Source organism: Salvia hispanica, chromosome 2 (assembly GCF_029641045.1).
Source record: "Salvia hispanica isolate PSC_SH4W2 chromosome 2, Shi_PSC_v1, whole genome shotgun sequence".
Lineage (NCBI taxonomy): Eukaryota > Viridiplantae > Streptophyta > Magnoliopsida > Lamiales > Lamiaceae > Salvia > Salvia hispanica.
The window spans coordinates 6,561,098-6,579,054 of record NC_142693.1 but is presented as its reverse complement, the minus strand read 5'-3'; the positions used below and the strand labels follow the sequence as shown (position 1 = coordinate 6,579,054).

Sequence of the window (17,957 nt, the reverse complement as noted above, 5' to 3'; positions counted from 1 at the left end):
TAGCGGAGCTCAATAGTCTTTCTTCCTCTCGGGTGCATATGCTTTCCTCTGTTTCCATATTTCCTTCTGCTTCTACTCTTAAAATGTTCTTTTTGAATGATTGTTCATCTTGTTTGGTTGATGGAGCTATCAAATCTGTTTTGTTTGATTGTTTTTCAATTCGTATTTTGTAAAAGAGGAGATAGGGATACTTCATTATGCAACTTACTAATGTTGTGATGGTTTCTGGTCATTTACTACCTGGAAGCCTTATCATGGTCAAGAAAAATGCTTTGGTGTTCATATTGAGTGTCAACTATGGTATTAGTGATTTCATATGAAAAGCTTATTATGTGGTGAATAACTTCATTCATGATCATCCTTGTCTGTCTCTGCCATGATTTGGAGATGCATCTTCTTGAGTGGGACTCAGAGAACTTTACTCTGTTCGATGATTGTGATACTTAATTTTACGGCTTGATATTATTCTTCTGTGTAGGCTGTCTACCAAAAAAATGGCAAGATATTTTTCCGAACAACCATTCCGAAAGCAACTGCATTTGAACAAAGTAAAGTATACTGTTGAGTTTCAGCATGTAATATTTTTTTGCATATGTGGCTTATGTATCAACACCGCTGCTGTTAATTATTGGGCAGAACAATTGGATGCAGCAAAAGCTAAGCTCCAAAAGCTGAGTTGATCTTGATGCGATCAAATCCATGTACCTGACTCCTACCACCCTCGACTTTGTGGTGCAGTGTTCAGATTAAGAGAGGACGACTCACAGCTGAACTCCGGCCTAACTATTTTATATGATGTGCATCCATATATAGTCTTCATAAAATTTCAGTACCCAGAGTTGTAGACTACAGTTTGGTGGAATACCATTTATTTTCTATATTCAGTTGTCAATGGGTAAAACATCTATATCTGATTCCAGTTATTAGTAGAAAGTGAAGACAGTTTTGGAGATCACTATGACTATGAGTACTTATTTATTCAATTTGTGAATGTGTAGATACTTTGTATTGCTATAATAATTAACTTTCCAAGGCATCAGTTTGTTTAATTACAGTGTACTTTGCTAAAGTTGATTGTGTTGATATGTAGCATGATTGAGATGAAATTGCTTCAGCACAAACTGTGACCAGAAAATGTTAACATCACCACAAACTGGGATGGCATTATTTCTGTAACAAAAAGGTTCACCATAACTATCTGTGCAAGTAATGATACAACTTTCAAATATCATACTTACATTACCGCACCACATTTTCAACATAAAAAACCCTTTATTTGTCTAGTATTCTATATTATCAAGTTGCAAAGCGGCCATCTCCATACAAACTAGTGCAAAGAAATTGAAGTATTTATGATCTCTCAGCACCTTGTTGGAAAGCAACAACCACGAGGGTGACGAGGGAAGCGTAGACTGAACTTGGTATCTTCTCCACCACCTTTCCGACATGCGGGATGTTCTCAGTTGACCTCTTTGTTAGTATTGCCACGGTTGGAGCAACAGCCAGAGCAATGATCAAACCTTGACTCACTGTCAAGAGTGTATCTTTTGTAATACGACGGATGAACTTCACAAATTCTTCACGATCTAGTGCCCCATCGCAGTTCATATCACACTCCTGCAGAACATATGTTACACAAGATAAACATATGCATTTATTGAGTAGCTAAATGTGAAGGTAGGAAAAACTCATGGGTTCTGGTTTAGATATGTTTTTCTGCAAAAAACAAAAATGTGGATTCTATATAGGTACATGATTGGAAAGTCTTATCTCATACCTCCAGCAGTTTGCGCACTTCCTCCTTTGTTGGGGGATCAAAGTGAGGACCGGGCAAACGCTTATTAATATCACTACAAAGAAAAAATATACAATTGAGGAACCTCAAAAACAAATTACAACGATGTAGAAGGAATGGAGGCGAAGCTTCTCACTTGAATACTAGCAGCACACCAATGTAGAGCTCTTCAAATGTCAATTTACCGCCCTCATTATTATTGACACGGTCAAAAACTTTGCTACTGATATGTCGAATCTGTTTTTCTTTCCAATCTTTTCCTGCAAAAGAGGGCAGCAAGAAATTATTTACGTACATAACTGAGTTGTGACCCTAGTGAAACCATATTGCGGATCCAAGGCACTGAAAAAGCTCGCATCCATACACAAACTTAACCGTTAAATGAATCAACTGGAATAAAGAACACAACGATCTAGTAAAGGCAGCGCCTTAATAAGAAGATGTCGACAAGAAATACACCAGCTCGCCATCACAAGGCCAGGCTAGTAAAGTACTTTCTTGCAAGAAAATGTATGATCACAACTTTGTTCAAACCTCAAGTTCCATGAATATTTCAGTTTGTAAGTCAAAACAACAGAAACAACTCTATTTTCCACGCGATCCAAATATAATCAATAGTATATCATCACCCTGCAACAGAGTGTTGGGTGTCTATAGCTATTACATTATCAGTTGGGAATTGAACAGGAGGAGGCCTTCAATCACAGAAAGAGTTTCCACTTCCACAAAATCTCATCTAAACCAAAGAAATCATGCAAATAATGCCTGTTTATCAGCAATTATCCATCTTTTTATAACAAATTATCTTGAGTTTTTGGTTGCTCAAATTTGACACACACAAGATAAATTAGGCACGAGAATCAAAATAACCAAACACAGTCACCATAAGTATATGTTTCATCCAGTTTAGTACTGAAATTTCGACATTTTTCCCCCAAAAATGACGAATTTCATGAGCAGATAGCTACAAAAACTCGGCCTTTACACTACTTATAATCGGTTACAGATTGAAAACATAACTCCTACAATAGATTTTCCCTCCAAAACCAAAAGCCCACAAAAAAAAAAAAATTCAGAATTCAATACTAAGAAACACGCACACGAGAGGAAATTGTATGGGTTTGAATTTGAATAATATTATACCTTGAATCTTTTCAAGAATTTGTCCCATGGCTATTGAGGAGGTCCGAGATTATGGTGTGAAGCTTCAGAAAGAGAAGTAATCAGCGTTTCAAAGTCGTTGGAAAAGAAAAGGGGATGGATCTATATCATTTCAGGATCTACTCCACGTGAGATCTTGCCGATCACGAGACAATTATATTTTGTGATTATTTGTGTCACAATTTGGAATTATTAATTGAAGAAAGCGTAAATAAGAGAAATACCAAAGTGTGGGACGACAGTGACTGTGAAATATATTCATGTTTGACATATATACAATTTTTTTTTGGAAATTATTGATGAATACTATATGTTCCAAATGAGTGTATATGATTAAATACGACAAAAACCAAAACACTAAATTTTGAAATTATAAATTTACACCAAATATTATTCAAAAAATTTGGCGATTAACACAATTGATTTGTTCAAACAAAGAACGCTTTAAAATACCATTTTTACAAATGTTAACGAGTGCTTAATAAATAGCGTGTGATGAAGAATTCCATTATTTCGATTTCGTTTTCATTATGAAATTGCATTGAATAGTAAATGTGCACTCTTTTCCTCTACTATATTTGTTGGGTTTTTCTATTTATAACTCTTTTCGCTTTAATTTTTTTGTCTTTCACTTTGTTTTGCAAATTGAATATGTATTTATTTATCCATGTTCGATTTCAAGGCAAATATAAGGCTTTAAGCATAAAAAGCATGTTGAACTTGTTTGATATTATTTTGAGACTGAGCTTGATAAAGTCTTAATAGAAAGTCACGAATCATGATTCAAATATTGAGTTATTTTTGCCGCGTTTTATGGCCAAAATATGTGTATACTCGAGGTCGAACGGTTTGATCTTGTATAATTTTATAGTAGATCGGCCATTAGTACGATGCCGAGAAAGAAAAGGAAAAGTGAATTGCACATTTCAAAAAATATAGAAATGTCATTTGATTTTCTTCCCATTATGCTCATTAGTTCCACCAATTAAAAGAATAAATTATCACTTCAGAATAGTAGTACCTAAATCTCAGAGTATGATGTCTTTATATTGAAAGGCAAGTCCAAGAACTCTGACCTCACAGAACAGAGACTTGTGGAGTTCAATACAAGAAAAGGAAGGAAAACAGTTGCATCATCAGTTGGCATTTAACATTGCAAGCAACTCGCAGAATAACTAAGACAAGCTATACGTTCATTTGAAGCGACTTGGCACAACAAGTATGTATGTTCGAACACAAGTCTGTTCATATCTAATGCTTGGCTAACAATGTTTCCTTTCCATATAGTGACTGCAAGATATCGAAACTCGGTGGGAAGATTGGATAGTAAATATTGGTAAAAACTTTAAACAAGAGCAATGCCCGAAGCAGTAAGTACCATAGTATCTACATACTGCTCAAGGATATTCAGTCTAACATTATAATCCATCTGATTTATAACAGGCTTTATATTATAAGTGGAGAGCTTCAAACTTTTATAGAGTTTCTGTTGATCATCAAATATTGTCATCCATTAACTAATTCTGTTCCTATCCAGACTTTGAAGGAAAAACTGACATTTCTCTGTGCTTCTTGAAATCAAAATATAACCACAAAGAAGATTTCATGGATCCAATCTATAAGTGCCTCATTTCTTCAACATTTTATTAAAACCTTTGTAGTGTAACAATTTTAAGTAGATTATTGAAGAATTGCTATTGTCAATGTTATAATATGTAATGTGAAGGAATCCCACATCGGCCACAGACCAACCAGCCTATATGAAATCCTCAATAAATAGAGATTGATTGCCATTTCCAAAAATCACGCAGCTGCGCGTCGAGCACATAGCGAACTATTCTTTCGCCTTTTACTAAAGAATACCGTGTGCTCGTCGCTTAAAACCAGCATACGCTACTTTTTGGAAGGTGTTTTCTTCTGTAGAAAACCCTTGCAATTCTAGTTAAATTTTGTTACATTAGTATTATGCTTCTGCAAATATGAAGCTGTGGAAGGTGTTTTTTTGGTTTTTCAAAACTTTTGTATATGTTTGTGTTGATTTGATTTGATGATTCTATAAAATGTTTACCTAGCCTTGGATTAATTATCCCGCAATATTTTGGGAGAGCAACCTTGCTATTTTATATCTCGGCGTTTTTTTTAATTGAATTGGATTCGCATATGAATTTGGGTAGAATAACGAATAAACCTGTGAATGTTAAAAAGGATGAATTAGATTTAGCTAAAAAATGATGTGGTTCAACTAAGCTTTGATAGGTTCTAGATGGTAAGAAAATTTACAATTATGTATGAAATGGTGTGATGATCTCTATATAATGTATTACTATTGTCAATAAAAAGTAATTTTGATGGCAGATAGTAGTATGAGTTCTAATGCAAATTGTTAAAATAAAAGAGATTGATAGAAAAAGTTATTGAAGATAAAAAAATGAGACCCACTACTTTAGAGAAAAAACTATACATATAGAGGTATTAATTTTGGTGGATGACGGAAAATAGAAAATAAATTTATTTTTTCTGAACGAAAATAATAATACCTTCACTTTATGTGATGATATAGAGATTTTATATAATTCTAAAACATTAAAAACTAGGTAATTTTAAACATTTCCCTTATTTTAGTCACTATAGCCCTTCATTAATGATGTGCATACACTTAATTTGTAGCGATTTTTCCATAAGTTTGTTTTCCTTAAGTTAAATTTGTCATGTCGGATTATGTAGTTGAACCAACATAAGAAACATGTCTTTTAATGGATGTAAATGACATTATTTTGTGCAATATTATGAGTTTTAAAATCCCTCTCAAATTTCGTCGAAATTTCAAACTATGAGAAATTCAATACACTGCATAAATTCATTTTGCAACCAAATTTAAAGTTTGTAGATAATATTATAGCAAAAATTTATAATTTTAGGATCAATAGATCTTATAAATTTGATTGTGCCCGATCTTATCATCAAAATAAAGTGAAGCCCAAGCCGGCCCATAATAAAAGCCCAAGCTATATTGTTTTTCTGCATCATTAATTGTATCTTATTTTACTCGAATAAAATAACTTTGCACTGAGTATCCGATTATAAAATTTTCAAAAAGCTAAAGTAATTATCAGATTATAAAAGAGCTCCTTGTCTTCGTAAATTTGTCTAACTCGTCTAACTCATGATCAAGCTACTAAAGTTTGAGCTTGACAGCAATCAACTAATTAAATCATACACAAGCTTATTAACTAAGTTAGCTTGAAAGAATAAAATTATGTGATATTTACATGATATTTTGACAAGTGTTTGCTTCTATAAGCTACTTTTTATTTGATTGGTTTGCATAAAGAAGGAACACTATTAGATGGTCAACAGATGTAACTATGTAGAAGGTGTAACTTGTAAGATTGTGGATGGTAGTTAAAGTTATTTAATTGTTGGCCTAGTCAACGCCGATTTCGTTGAATTTATAGTGAATAGTGAAACAGTAAACTTTATTGAGATTATTCATTTTTGCAAATATCAGTTTGGTGGTAACGTCTACATATTTCTTTTACTTAACTAAATCACAAAGTTTAAAATCTCTCATTATCTCAAGAACTAGTACAGTGCAAATCCCCATTTATTTTATATTACAAGATGGGTCAAGCTAAAGAATTTCCCAGTCCAATCCATAAACAAATCTATATTTATTTGTATCAATCCCAAAAATAAATCTATATCTTAATTAAAAAATCACCTTCACAATCCAATATTGTATAAATATGTACTTAAGTATCACTCCTCCTCTTGATTTCCATAGTTTCTAGCTCCCATAACTTCACTTTTTTGCTTGTATCTCCTGTGGCGGCGTTCGAACTTCGGCCGCCCCGTCTCCTTAAATTGTTGCCTCATAACCGGATCAATAACACATTCTGGTGGTGGGACCGGGTACCGTACAGTATCGTAACAATATGAATAGTATATGTACTTTGACCTAAATTTTGCCATAGCCAACCTTTGTTTTTGTGTTAGCGTTGCAAAATCAGCTCCGGCTAGATGTTCATCTCTTTCGGCACATTCGGTGGCCGTGACCTCCTCCAATGGATCAGCGGCGCATCCATGGATGGCGAAATCGGTGAATTCAGCAACAAAAGGGGCATATTTGTAATTTGCTCGGTATTTACCACCGGAAGTAGCCCAGTCGGAAGCATCCCATATTGTAGCATATAATCCCATAGGCTTGGATGGGAAATCAGCCCCCATTTCATCATTTCTTACTATCTCCCGGATTGGAACATCATCAATATAAAATCTGCAAATAAAAAGTCAAAATCTATTACATATTGTTTAAATTTTAAGAAGAGTGTACTTTATTTCATTACTACGCCACACATTTGTATATTACACGAAGTATAATTAGTATCATTTGACTTTACTAGTACTTAAAACACATTAAGCGAGCATTTAAACATATTATTATACACATAGGCGATATTATAGCCAGCATGTGAAAGATATTAAAACATATATAATTTAAATTAATTCCCCTAATTAATTAAAAATAGATGTGACACTACAGAAATTAGCCAGGCTTTGGCTGCCCACTATTAACGAATTTTACCAAGTAGTACATGTTTAGGTAGGTGCCTAAAACTCAAAGTCCAAAATGGACATTTGATTAATTAGACCTTTAATTATAGTCGTAACTTTCATGAAATAGGTTAAGCAATAAGCAAAAGCATATATAGGAACGGTCCATCATAATTATGACTTTTTAACAGCTAATCCTCCTCAAGCTTGACAAGGACAACACCATCATTTATGTTCACAAGATTATTCCTAACCATATTGCGATAATTAACCAAAATACTTTTTTTTTTCCCTAAAATTTCATCAAAATCCAACCTTTTACCAGTCGCCAATTAGATCCTGTGACCTTGCATGTGACTCATTCAATCCCCTCCATATATTTTCAAACACATGTGAACTTTGAAAAGTATAGATGATTCTAACATAATACACATATATACTAATCAATAAAATAAATTACTATATCTTAATTATATGGGGCGGCCTAAATTTTGATGCTTATGTTTAAAGTGTGTGGATAAAGCGTGGTTATATTGTTGATGAAGCAATCTATTTTGAAAAGGTCAAATAGTACCAAATTTTAAAATATGAAAAGTGGTAGCAGCCAAAAATTAAATTAAATTAAAAAAACTTACATAATATTGTGGGTGGTCCATAATATGCTGTATCTATGAAACTCTCTGGAAGGGTCAAACCAGAGGTAGTATCTCTCTTCTCTACCTCTGTGTGTGCTTCCATTTCCATACATATTCGTCTGAAATCTCCATGCTTTCCCCTTTATGTTTCCCAAGAACTCGAAATCCAACTCGTCGTGTGTCTTCTTGAACAAGTCCCCGTTTGTAGTCTGTACTTAAATTAATTAGACTATGATCATACCTTAATAAAAAAAATAGTACTAATGGATGATTATTTGTAAATTGTAAGTATGGTGTTAACGTACGTAAAAGGCGACGACAATTCCGGCTGTGTAGTCGGACGGAAGCTTGATTTTCGCGCTGAAGAAGCCGTGGTTGTAGTGGTCCGATGATCGGAAGCCGGACCCTATTAGTACACAAAATTAATTATCAATATATATTTAAAATATAAATAGAAAAAAAAGATGTATGTATGCATATGATGATGATGGGTGATATGTATGTATGTATGTACATGCCTGTGTATTGGTTGAGATGGAGTTGAACGGATTGATCATCTTGGGAGGGGATGATGTTGGATTCGCCAAAGAGAGTGGTGAAGCCTTGGGTGAAAGGGATGATGGAGATGTCATTGAAAGCTGCAGTGTGGGATATGCATAAACATAAGACATGGAGGAGGAGAAAGGCTGCAGGCATATGATTTTTGAGTTTATCCATTTTGCTCTGCTAATGCTTCTCTTTTTGTTTTGTGCAGAGAGTATATATATGTGTAGTTTGAGGGGAGAGAGATGATCGATAATTTAATAATCAGTGGACACAAGAAAAAGTGGGAGTTACAATCGAGGGTATTTTTGGAAACGGTCTGAAAGACTCTTCTCAATTATTTCACTACTCAGATTCTTCCACCTTCATATTTAAAAGTCCATGCAAATTGTTTATGTGTATATTCATACTTTTTAATTTAGTGGTTACTGGTATTACTCATTTAGTAGATATTAGTGTCGTTCCGTTGTCATGACTCGTTGTCATATGGCTATCCGTCTAAAATTATGTTATTTAAAGGGTGATTGTGAGTCTGTGACTAGTTATCGTAGGATTATCCATGTAAAATTACGTTACGAGACTCAATCTCATGAACCAAACATAATATATAATTAATTATGAGATATAATCTTACTAACCGAAAAGGTGCATAATTAATAATAAGTAGTACTGCTAACTAATTATTAATACATGAAAAATCATTATTTATGGACAACTGAATAATCAAATCTGAAATATCTAATTACTTGTATGAAAATTATTAATTGAATAAATTAATTCCAAAAGGACAATGGGATAATTTCCTCATTATGGACGGTTTCTACATCTACGAAATACTTGTAGACATACCAAATTCGATAGGCCACACCAATTTTCTCTCCTTTGTTAAGGTGAATTAGTTAAATATGATCTACAGTATGTAAAATTACTTTTTACATAATTGTCTTTCCTTAATTAAAATAAATCAGTCAAATATGATTTACCATATCACTTTGTAATTATTGTATATCTTATTTTATAATCAAGTTAATTTCGTGAAACATGACATACAATCTATGCTTATGATATTTCTTTCATTACAACTTAATTCAATATTGTTTTATTACGTCGTACTTCCTCCGTCTCTGAAAAATATATAATATTTGAAATGATACGAATTTTAAGTAACTGAGTATTGTTAGTGAAGAATGAAGTTCGTCTTATTAAAGAGAAAAAAATGTTTCTTTAAATAAAATTGGTCTATTTCTCAAGGACATACATCATGTATTTAATGTGTTGTAAATTTGTGATATATGTTTACAAGAATATGTCCATTACAATTATATTGTTTTTATGTTATGCGCAACATCGTGATTTATGTTAATATTTCTTTTACAGTGTAGAATTGTTTCATTATGCACTGGACAATATTTCAGTATAAAGATATCTTATCATATCTAATCAAGTTAATTCCACTAATTAGTCTTTTTGGCTTCTATATTTATGAAATTCTTCCTTTTTAATTATTAAATTTATTCTATTAATATTATTTTCATGATTTATAAAATAAAACAATTAAAATCAAAGTAGTACTCATTTGTTTACGGATATTCATATAAGTTTAATGCGTAAACATCTCATTAAATATTTTGCCCAATTTGAAGGTCCTATTCTTTAAAATTATTGATTTATTTTCAACATTAGGCATTAAAGTTATCTAGAGAGCCACTCATGCGCCAAAGCACAAAAGTCAAGAAAATATGGAAAAGCAACTACTTGTCACAAAACCACATATGTATTAAAACTACAATTAATAGCAGTTGGAAAATGAAAACTTTTTTCCCACCTAATAATCATAACAAAGGACTAAATAGCTCTCTTTTATTGAAGCAGCGATGGGTTAGGCTATCGAAATCAAATATTTATGTATATTAATTTTTAAATTGATTACTAGTCTGACTGTTATCTGTACTGATTAAACAATGTTTTATTGTTTCTCAAACTCAATTTGAATTTTTATCAAAGCTCTGACTTTCTTTAAACAAAAACATCATATGTGTATGAAACAAGCTGTCCACGTGGCTCACTATTATCAGTTTATACTATTAAATCCATTTGACCAGAAATTGATCAACCTGCTTGATAACTGCTACTATAAAGTAATTTGTGTATAATGAATGTGCCACGAAAGTTTTAAGTAATTAAGAAAGTTGCAATGGCCTTGTCACATAATATTATTTTAATTAATTAAGAAAAAAAATACTCCAGTATAATCTACTTGCTCAAAGACAGTTGTCACGCAGAACTGCATGAGTTGCCATAATATTGATGTTCTGTACCTATTCGAGTTCAAAAATCTAAAAATATGTGTTAATTACATGACGAGACAAATGATCACTTGCAGAATTTCTGAGTATGACAAAATAATTTGGAAAATTATGAGCTCATTATAATGATAGCTTTGTTTTAGAAAAGCTTTTTCCTAACTTATCTTGGCAAGCAAATTGCCTTTTTGCTAAATAAATAGAGGTTTATGTCATATTTGGCATATATAGAGTTGAAATGACTCTTTTCTTTGATTGGGAAGAAACCGAATCACATCTCTAATTCTTATTGGAGTTCTAATAGAAAAGTTATCAAACATTTCATAAAAAAACTCTTTTCTTATAGTTTTCCATTATAATTACTTCCTCTGTCCCAACTAAATTGAGTCGTATTCCTTGTTGGGATGTCCAAACTAAGTTGAGTCATTTTCCTTTTTAACAAAAAAGCAAAACATCCAATCCCTCTTACTTTGTTCCACTTTCTACTTTACTCTCTCTTTATCTTTCCTACTTTATTCCTCTTTCCCACTTTTCAATACAATTTCTTAATCTATATGCCCAAAAGTTATGTAATATCAACTTAGTTGGAACGGAGGAAGTACCTTTTATAGTATGTTGTTGGTCGTGCTTAGCCATTATTAATAGTGGTAGAGTATTTCTCGTTGTTGGTGTCGCTAGAAGCAACTACGATGTTGGCGGGATCAGGTAGGAGACATGGGGAGAGAAAGAATTAGAGGAAGTGAAAAGAGCTAGAAATACATATTGTAGTTACCGATAGAAGCAACATCATCAGTAAATTTAGAAAACCAATTTCACATTAAACCTCGTGCCGTCTCCATAGTCCCTATTTTTATGGGATGGAGGGAGTAATAAGCTATGAATTTACCAAAATACCCATTAATTTTTTCCCCTATATTGTTGGAGGGCCCATAGTTCTCCACCTTCCTTACTAGCTCCCTCTTTGTTTATACTAGTATTAATCTCAACTTTATGTTAGGTGAATATGTGTATAATAGTGTACATTTGAAGTAATCAAGAGGCTTAAGTTCCTATCATGCTTGTTTTTTACAAACACGGCCCATGTAGCCCTCGTGACAAAATTCAACAAATTCCTCTATTCCGAGCACACTAAACACGGTTGTATGTGAACAAGCACGACCCGTGCAATTATCTGTGTAATGACTAAATTCAACACAACCGACTATTTCAAGCACGAGGTGCTTAGAAATATCTATGCGTTGTGCTCATGTTTACCGAGCACTATATATTGCCTTTCAATTAACAACTATCTTTGTAATCCGTAAACACTGTTTTTTGTGTATTAAAACAAATTACTACAAGATTACAATCTCTAATCCCAAACTCAACACTTAGCAGAAGACATGTATTGATGACCTGTATAATTGTTTGTAATAAATAAATATAAGCAAAACAATTGTCTAGGTGAAAATGTCTTGTTGTAAGTTGATAAAAACTGAGATGTTCGTGAGATTTGTTGCACCAACTTAACAAAATAGTCATACTTCTTTAAATACTCATCAAGATAATACGATAAAACGAATCAATCAATTATTGTCTTTTTTTTACCCAATTTAATCATTATGGTATTTGTCGACGAAAAAGACGGGGCGCGGCCAAGTAATGTAAATAAAAATTCATGCTAATAATAAGTATAATAATTATCCCAAACGTTACACATAAGTAAACTATTTTGTAGTGGAGGAATATTTCACAATCTTAAATTGTTTGTGTAGTTGTATTTGTCTGGAAATATATGGGCCAACCCTTTGAGGAATCTACTAGTTGGCCGGTCGCTTTCTCCGCCGTTTTCAGCTATTTTTTTGTTTTTCAACCATTTAAATTGGGAATACATTTTAACAATTGGGGCCTACTTTCTAAGGAAGACAAGAAATGCCACCTGTGTAATTCTTTGCTTGAGGATGTGTATCCATGAAAAATATAGAAAAGATTTAGAAAAAGTTGAGAGTAAATGAAAGGTGAGGGAAAGAGGAAATTAGGCAATTTTGATTCTTCAAGGCATGTAGATGCTATATTACTTAAAAAGAGTTATTTGAGTGGATGCAAAATTGAAGATGCAACTACTTTTTGCATTATAAATCTTATTTGAAGTATATGCCTAGCCCAAATCACCATCCTATAGATGACAATTTCAATAAATATTAGTACAGCATTTCATGAATAGTCTTCTTTATAACGACGGATATTACACAAAATATTATCTACTCAAAAATGCTTTTGCCGTGGAGATAAGGGTATTATGTAAGGCATGTACATAAATTCCATCTAATTTTGTTTTTATTATATTAATGAATATATAATTAAGTATATATAATATACTTAAGCAAAATATTTATTATAGTAAATGATTAAGGAATTGAAAAAAGAACATTGAATGCATGTGTAATGCACATGGTGTGTGACTTAATCTTTTTAATTTAGTATTAATATGAGAATTTTTAATAAGTGGTTTGCAACGCATGGGATTGGCTTCCAAATTTAGAATTTCTGGTAATAGTCTGTAAAATTTAAGAACCCAATAGTATAAGATACAGTTGATCTATTTATTGAAAAAAAACAGGGATTATAGCTAATGATCAAACCGTCGCTGTGATTGAAAGGCTTAATTCAATAAATAATAATGTTTATTTGTGTGGAGAAAAAGTCTCACATTGTAGATAACGCTGGGTTGTAATTGTTTGTATGTCTAAATAAAAATAGAATAATTTTTATGGACCTACAAAAATGGCAAAAATAAAACATTGTTAATTTACTACTGAAAACAGAGTGTATATTTTAAGGATATAAATAGAAATGCAATGATTTATGTTAAAAATATGGTAAAAAAAAGGACACAAAATAGAGTATCCTTAAATTGAGGACGAATAATTTAATCTTTTATTTTTTTTTTAAGATGCTTTCTTTTGCATTTCCTAATTTTAGTTGAGACATCAAAACGAAGACGCTTTTTAAGTGTTAGTATTATATTTACAAACACAAATTAACATCCTTAATTGTTTTTAAAAATATTCTTAGCTATTTTTCGGTAGTGATTTAGGGATGGAGAAGTATATACTCTAAACCTTATTAAATGAAATTATTATACTACTATTATCTTGTTTTCATTAGTGCTCATATTTACTTTCATATAGACTATTTAGTAAGTATAACTAAGTTTAGGGGCTTAAGTCTCAATAATTTTCTCAACGCTCTGATACACGCAAAGACACAATCTACTTTAAAAGTAGAATAAAATATGAGATTCCATTATATATTGAGATGAAAATTACTTTGAGATAAGATGGAAAAATTCGATGGTTACTAGCACTTTGTCTTCCATCAAATTCGTGAAAAAAATTTGACCTACACATTATTTGTGGTTTGATACCCGTCACTCTTCAGTCATCATAACTTTCTATCCTAAATTTCTTAACTAAAGGTTGAGTTGGATTTTAGCCGAAATATGAAAAATATGTCGTGGAAATTATCGGATCGAAAACAATGTCTATCCACATTTTATCATAAAAATAATATTTATTTTTTTTATCTCAGAGGAATCTATTATCCTATGGACAGACATGATGATATTACATGACATTTTTTTTCTCCAATTAAATGTCACACACAAATTCTTTTTATTTTTATATATTAATAGAATGTGAAGCTTATTAAAAAGAGTGAACTACGTAAAAATTAATAATTTGAAATGAGACATTTAAGATAATATTTCAAAATGACAACACGAAGCATAGGTGTGTTCCTGACCTCCTATACACGCTTCCAAAGCCACTCAAAACTTAATCAAATAAGACAATGATGGTTAATCATTAGTTTCAAGTCCATAAATTCAATAAAATCCATAAGTTCCATCGAGAATTCTCCAACGGCTCTATCACTTTCGCACATAAAAATTAATAATTTGAAATGAGACATTTAAGATAATATTTCAAAATGACAACACGAAGCATAGGTGTGTTCCTTACCTCCTATACACGCTTCCAAAGCCACTCAAAACTTAATCAAATAAGACAATGATGGTTAATCATTAGTTTAAAGTCCATAAATTCAATAAAATCCATAAGTTCCATCGAGAATTCTCCAACGGCTCTATGAACCTTTTCTTAGACTAATTCATCACATAAAACCAAACCCAAGTTGTTAATAAAAACAACACTTCATTAGTAATGACCAATCACATGATTATAAAATTCCTAATTCAAACACAATTAGATCATCCAATACTAATTTAAAATTTGAACTCACCAAAATACTGATTTAATTGAACACCAAAAGAGAAAAATCAGTGCGCCAGACCAACATAAGGCCCCCACGGCTTACTTAAGTTGGACGCAATATTAGAAAGTGGCTCACAGCTACATATTGGATTAGAGGTTTACTCATAATAATCATTCCAAACTAACAAAAATAAATTTATAGTGGAGGCAGTGGGACCCATTTTACCAATTTTATGAAATATATGTCACGCAATGTCTGTTGGTTTTATTAATGTAATATATTGTATAAATTGTAGTACATGTTAGGAAACAATTATTCTCACCATATTTAATTCGATGCATTATTTTAGAACTTTGGTTTAAGACAGAAGAGGGAAACTAAAAAAATGGAAAATCGGTTTGGTTAGAGCCAATAAGGAGGAGGTCAGCTCGAGTGGTGGGCCCTACGAAATCAAACCGCGCCCATAATGAAAAGAGCAGTTCATTTGGTCTGTGACTATGTGCTGTATTGTGTGAATATTTATGATTAATTATTTGTTTTACATGTGTTATTTAAAATAGGTGCATGAGTATGGAGCCACTAGACTAGATGGAGCCTAGAGGGATAAGAATGCATACGTAATCATGTGTATCCACATAGAAGATGAGGATGAGGCCATGGGGCCATATAATTCCTACCCTCCATCTCACCCAATTACCAAACAAAAACTGGCATATTGTACGAAGATTTCGTTGCAATTAACGTATACTCCTTGCGTCCCACGTTTAGAGTCACTTATTATTATGACTCAGATTTTAAGAAAGAGTGGAAGTATGTAGTAAATGAAGTGAGATGGCGGAGTGCGTAATAAATGAAGTGAGTTAGTTAAAGGTGGGTCCCTTTTTGACTTTTTGATTTTTTATTTTTGTTTTGATTTATTTTAATGTAAATAATGACGTTTTGATGTAATTTTGATGAACAATGGGATAAAATTGTATGACCAAATATGAAAAATTCTAAATAATAATTCTAAATGTGATTCTTAAACTGGGACGGACTTTTATGGCAAAAAGTGACTCTTAAACTGGGACGGAGGGAATATAGAAATAGATTATTTAATTTGTACTAATTATTTTTTTATAAATTTGCAATTTTGTTAAACTTTGCATTTTTTATATATAAGTAATAAAATGTTCCAATCGTTAAATGACTAATTAATAGTAGTTCAGTACAAATGTCATAGGGGTGTCAAAACGGGTACTCGCACCCGATTTTGGCCGAAATTGTTGTCCCAAAAATATGATTACCCGATCCCGACCCGTTACCTGTTTTCGTCGGGTAGCGGATACCCGCTATCCGTTTCGACACCCCTAGTCATACATATTCTGCCCGAACAAAGACATAGAGAAGAGCAAAATATAATAGAATCACAGTGAAGCGAAAAAACAAAACACCTCCATAGACGCTACTATGACAAACAAGATTACCATCAACTAACAATAAGAGCCAACAACAATACGAAACGAACAACACGAAACGAGCATGAAGAAAATATGACATTAAACCAACTAACAACATATCAGCATATCAGAGGTTGTGTTATCAAGAGCCTCTGCCTCCCCCGTGGTGTCATTCACCTCCCCTGATGAGAAAGAGAAATCACAACACCAACCTCTAATGTGTAGTAAGTTGTTTGTTGATTGGATTAGTTGAGAATTCAAATCATCAATTATATACATGCAACTCTAAAAAACATTATTACCTATTAAATATATGTGGTAAGTTGTTTGTTGATTGTATGTGGTAAGTTGTTTGTTGATTGGATTAGTTGAGAATTGATCATCAAGTGTATATTTGCAACTCTAAATAGAAAACATTATACCTATTAAAGTGACTCTTTTTCCAATAATACATTAATACTTATACCTAATAAATAGTATACTCGAGTAAGTTATAAATATAAATATGTTATGCACATGGATAATGTTCATCATGAAATGCCAAAGCAGAGATGAAACTGAGCGAAACTAGAAAAAAGAAAAAGAGGCAAATGATAGTGTATATATATGTAAAGAACATTCATAGTAATCTTTCGTTATTACTCCTTACATTATTACATCCGACAGCGCACAACTTAGAGAGTTAAAGAAAGTGAAAAACAAGAACCAAAAAGTCAAGAATGAACCGAAAACATTGAATCCATGAAAGTGCAACCAAGTACTAAATTGTCAAATAATTTAATGCATAGACTTTTTTGACTGAAAACAACTTTACACTTAACCGACCTGGCACAGGTTAAATTTGTTCGACATTAATTTCATTCTGAAATTGTATACATCCCATCCTCTCTATTGTTTTTGGGCACCAGTTCATGGAATTGTTCCATTTATTTTCGAGCCCATTGAGTGGTTGGTATGTTTTGAGTTTAGTGAATGGGCCTAAGAGTCAATTTCAGATAATAGTTTAGGCTTGTATTAAGGAGATGCTTCACTTCCTTCATTGAAGCTTAGACCTGACCAATTTCAAGGAGATGTTTCACTCTTTATTGAAAGTTTAAACTCATTTTAAATAGTTTTTAAGTTTTCAGTGCTAATTTTGATGCATGTCAATAATCTCTGTTGTTATTTATAGACGGTTTTAACTCATGCTAAAGAGCTTCTAAGTTTTTTATTGACAATTTTGCTTTGTTTAAGAAGCTAATTTTATACAGTTTCTCATATTTAAAATATCATA

General features: G+C 32.2%; 2 protein-coding genes and 1 non-coding gene across 3 annotated transcripts; 1 reads left to right on the top strand and 2 right to left on the bottom strand.

Moving 5' to 3' along the window:
* Positions 1-1,124: 1,124 nt before the first annotated feature.
* On the bottom strand, positions 1,125-3,149 carry LOC125200541 (uncharacterized). Its single transcript, XM_048098179.2, has 4 exons — positions 2,939-3,149; positions 1,932-2,055; positions 1,778-1,850; positions 1,125-1,617 (listed from the first exon to the last, which is right to left on the bottom strand). Exons 1-4 carry the CDS (start codon positions 2,964-2,966, stop codon positions 1,351-1,353), a joined length of 492 nt encoding a protein of 163 aa, XP_047954136.1. The 5' UTR covers positions 2,967-3,149; the 3' UTR covers positions 1,125-1,350.
* Positions 3,150-4,764: 1,615 nt separating this feature from the next.
* Positions 4,765-4,885, top strand: LOC125202919 (U5 spliceosomal RNA). The gene has a single exon (XR_007173249.2). It is a non-coding gene; the product is annotated as a U5 spliceosomal RNA (small nuclear RNA).
* Positions 4,886-6,500: 1,615 nt separating this feature from the next.
* LOC125201981 (putative xyloglucan endotransglucosylase/hydrolase protein 30) lies at positions 6,501-8,903 on the bottom strand. Its single transcript, XM_048100290.2, has 4 exons — positions 8,664-8,903; positions 8,451-8,551; positions 8,146-8,354; positions 6,501-7,232 (listed from the first exon to the last, which is right to left on the bottom strand). The coding sequence occupies exons 1-4, from the start codon at positions 8,860-8,862 to the stop codon at positions 6,716-6,718; spliced, it is 1,026 nt and encodes a 341-aa protein (XP_047956247.1). The 5' UTR covers positions 8,863-8,903; the 3' UTR covers positions 6,501-6,715.
* Positions 8,904-17,957: the final 9,054 nt, after the last annotated feature.

Bases quoted from the DNA above. Each gene is read 5' to 3' on its own strand.
- LOC125201981 (XM_048100290.2), bottom strand. From the start codon at position 8,862: ATGGATAAACTCAAAAATCATATGCCTGCAGCCTTTCTCCTCCTCCAT. The intron at 8,552-8,663 runs GCATGTACATAC...GTGTACTAATAG, and splicing joins CCATCTCAACCAATACACAG to GGTCCGGCTTCCGATCATCG. The intron at 8,355-8,450 runs GTACGTTAACAC...ATTTAAGTACAG, and splicing joins GAATTGTCGTCGCCTTTTAC to ACTACAAACGGGGACTTGTT.
- LOC125200541 (XM_048098179.2), bottom strand. From the start codon at position 2,966: ATGGGACAAATTCTTGAAAAGATTCAAG. The intron at 2,056-2,938 runs GTATAATATTAT...CCTCTTTTGCAG, and splicing joins AATTCTTGAAAAGATTCAAG to GAAAAGATTGGAAAGAAAAA. The intron at 1,851-1,931 runs GTGAGAAGCTTC...TTTTCTTTGTAG, and splicing joins GGTGTGCTGCTAGTATTCAA to TGATATTAATAAGCGTTTGC.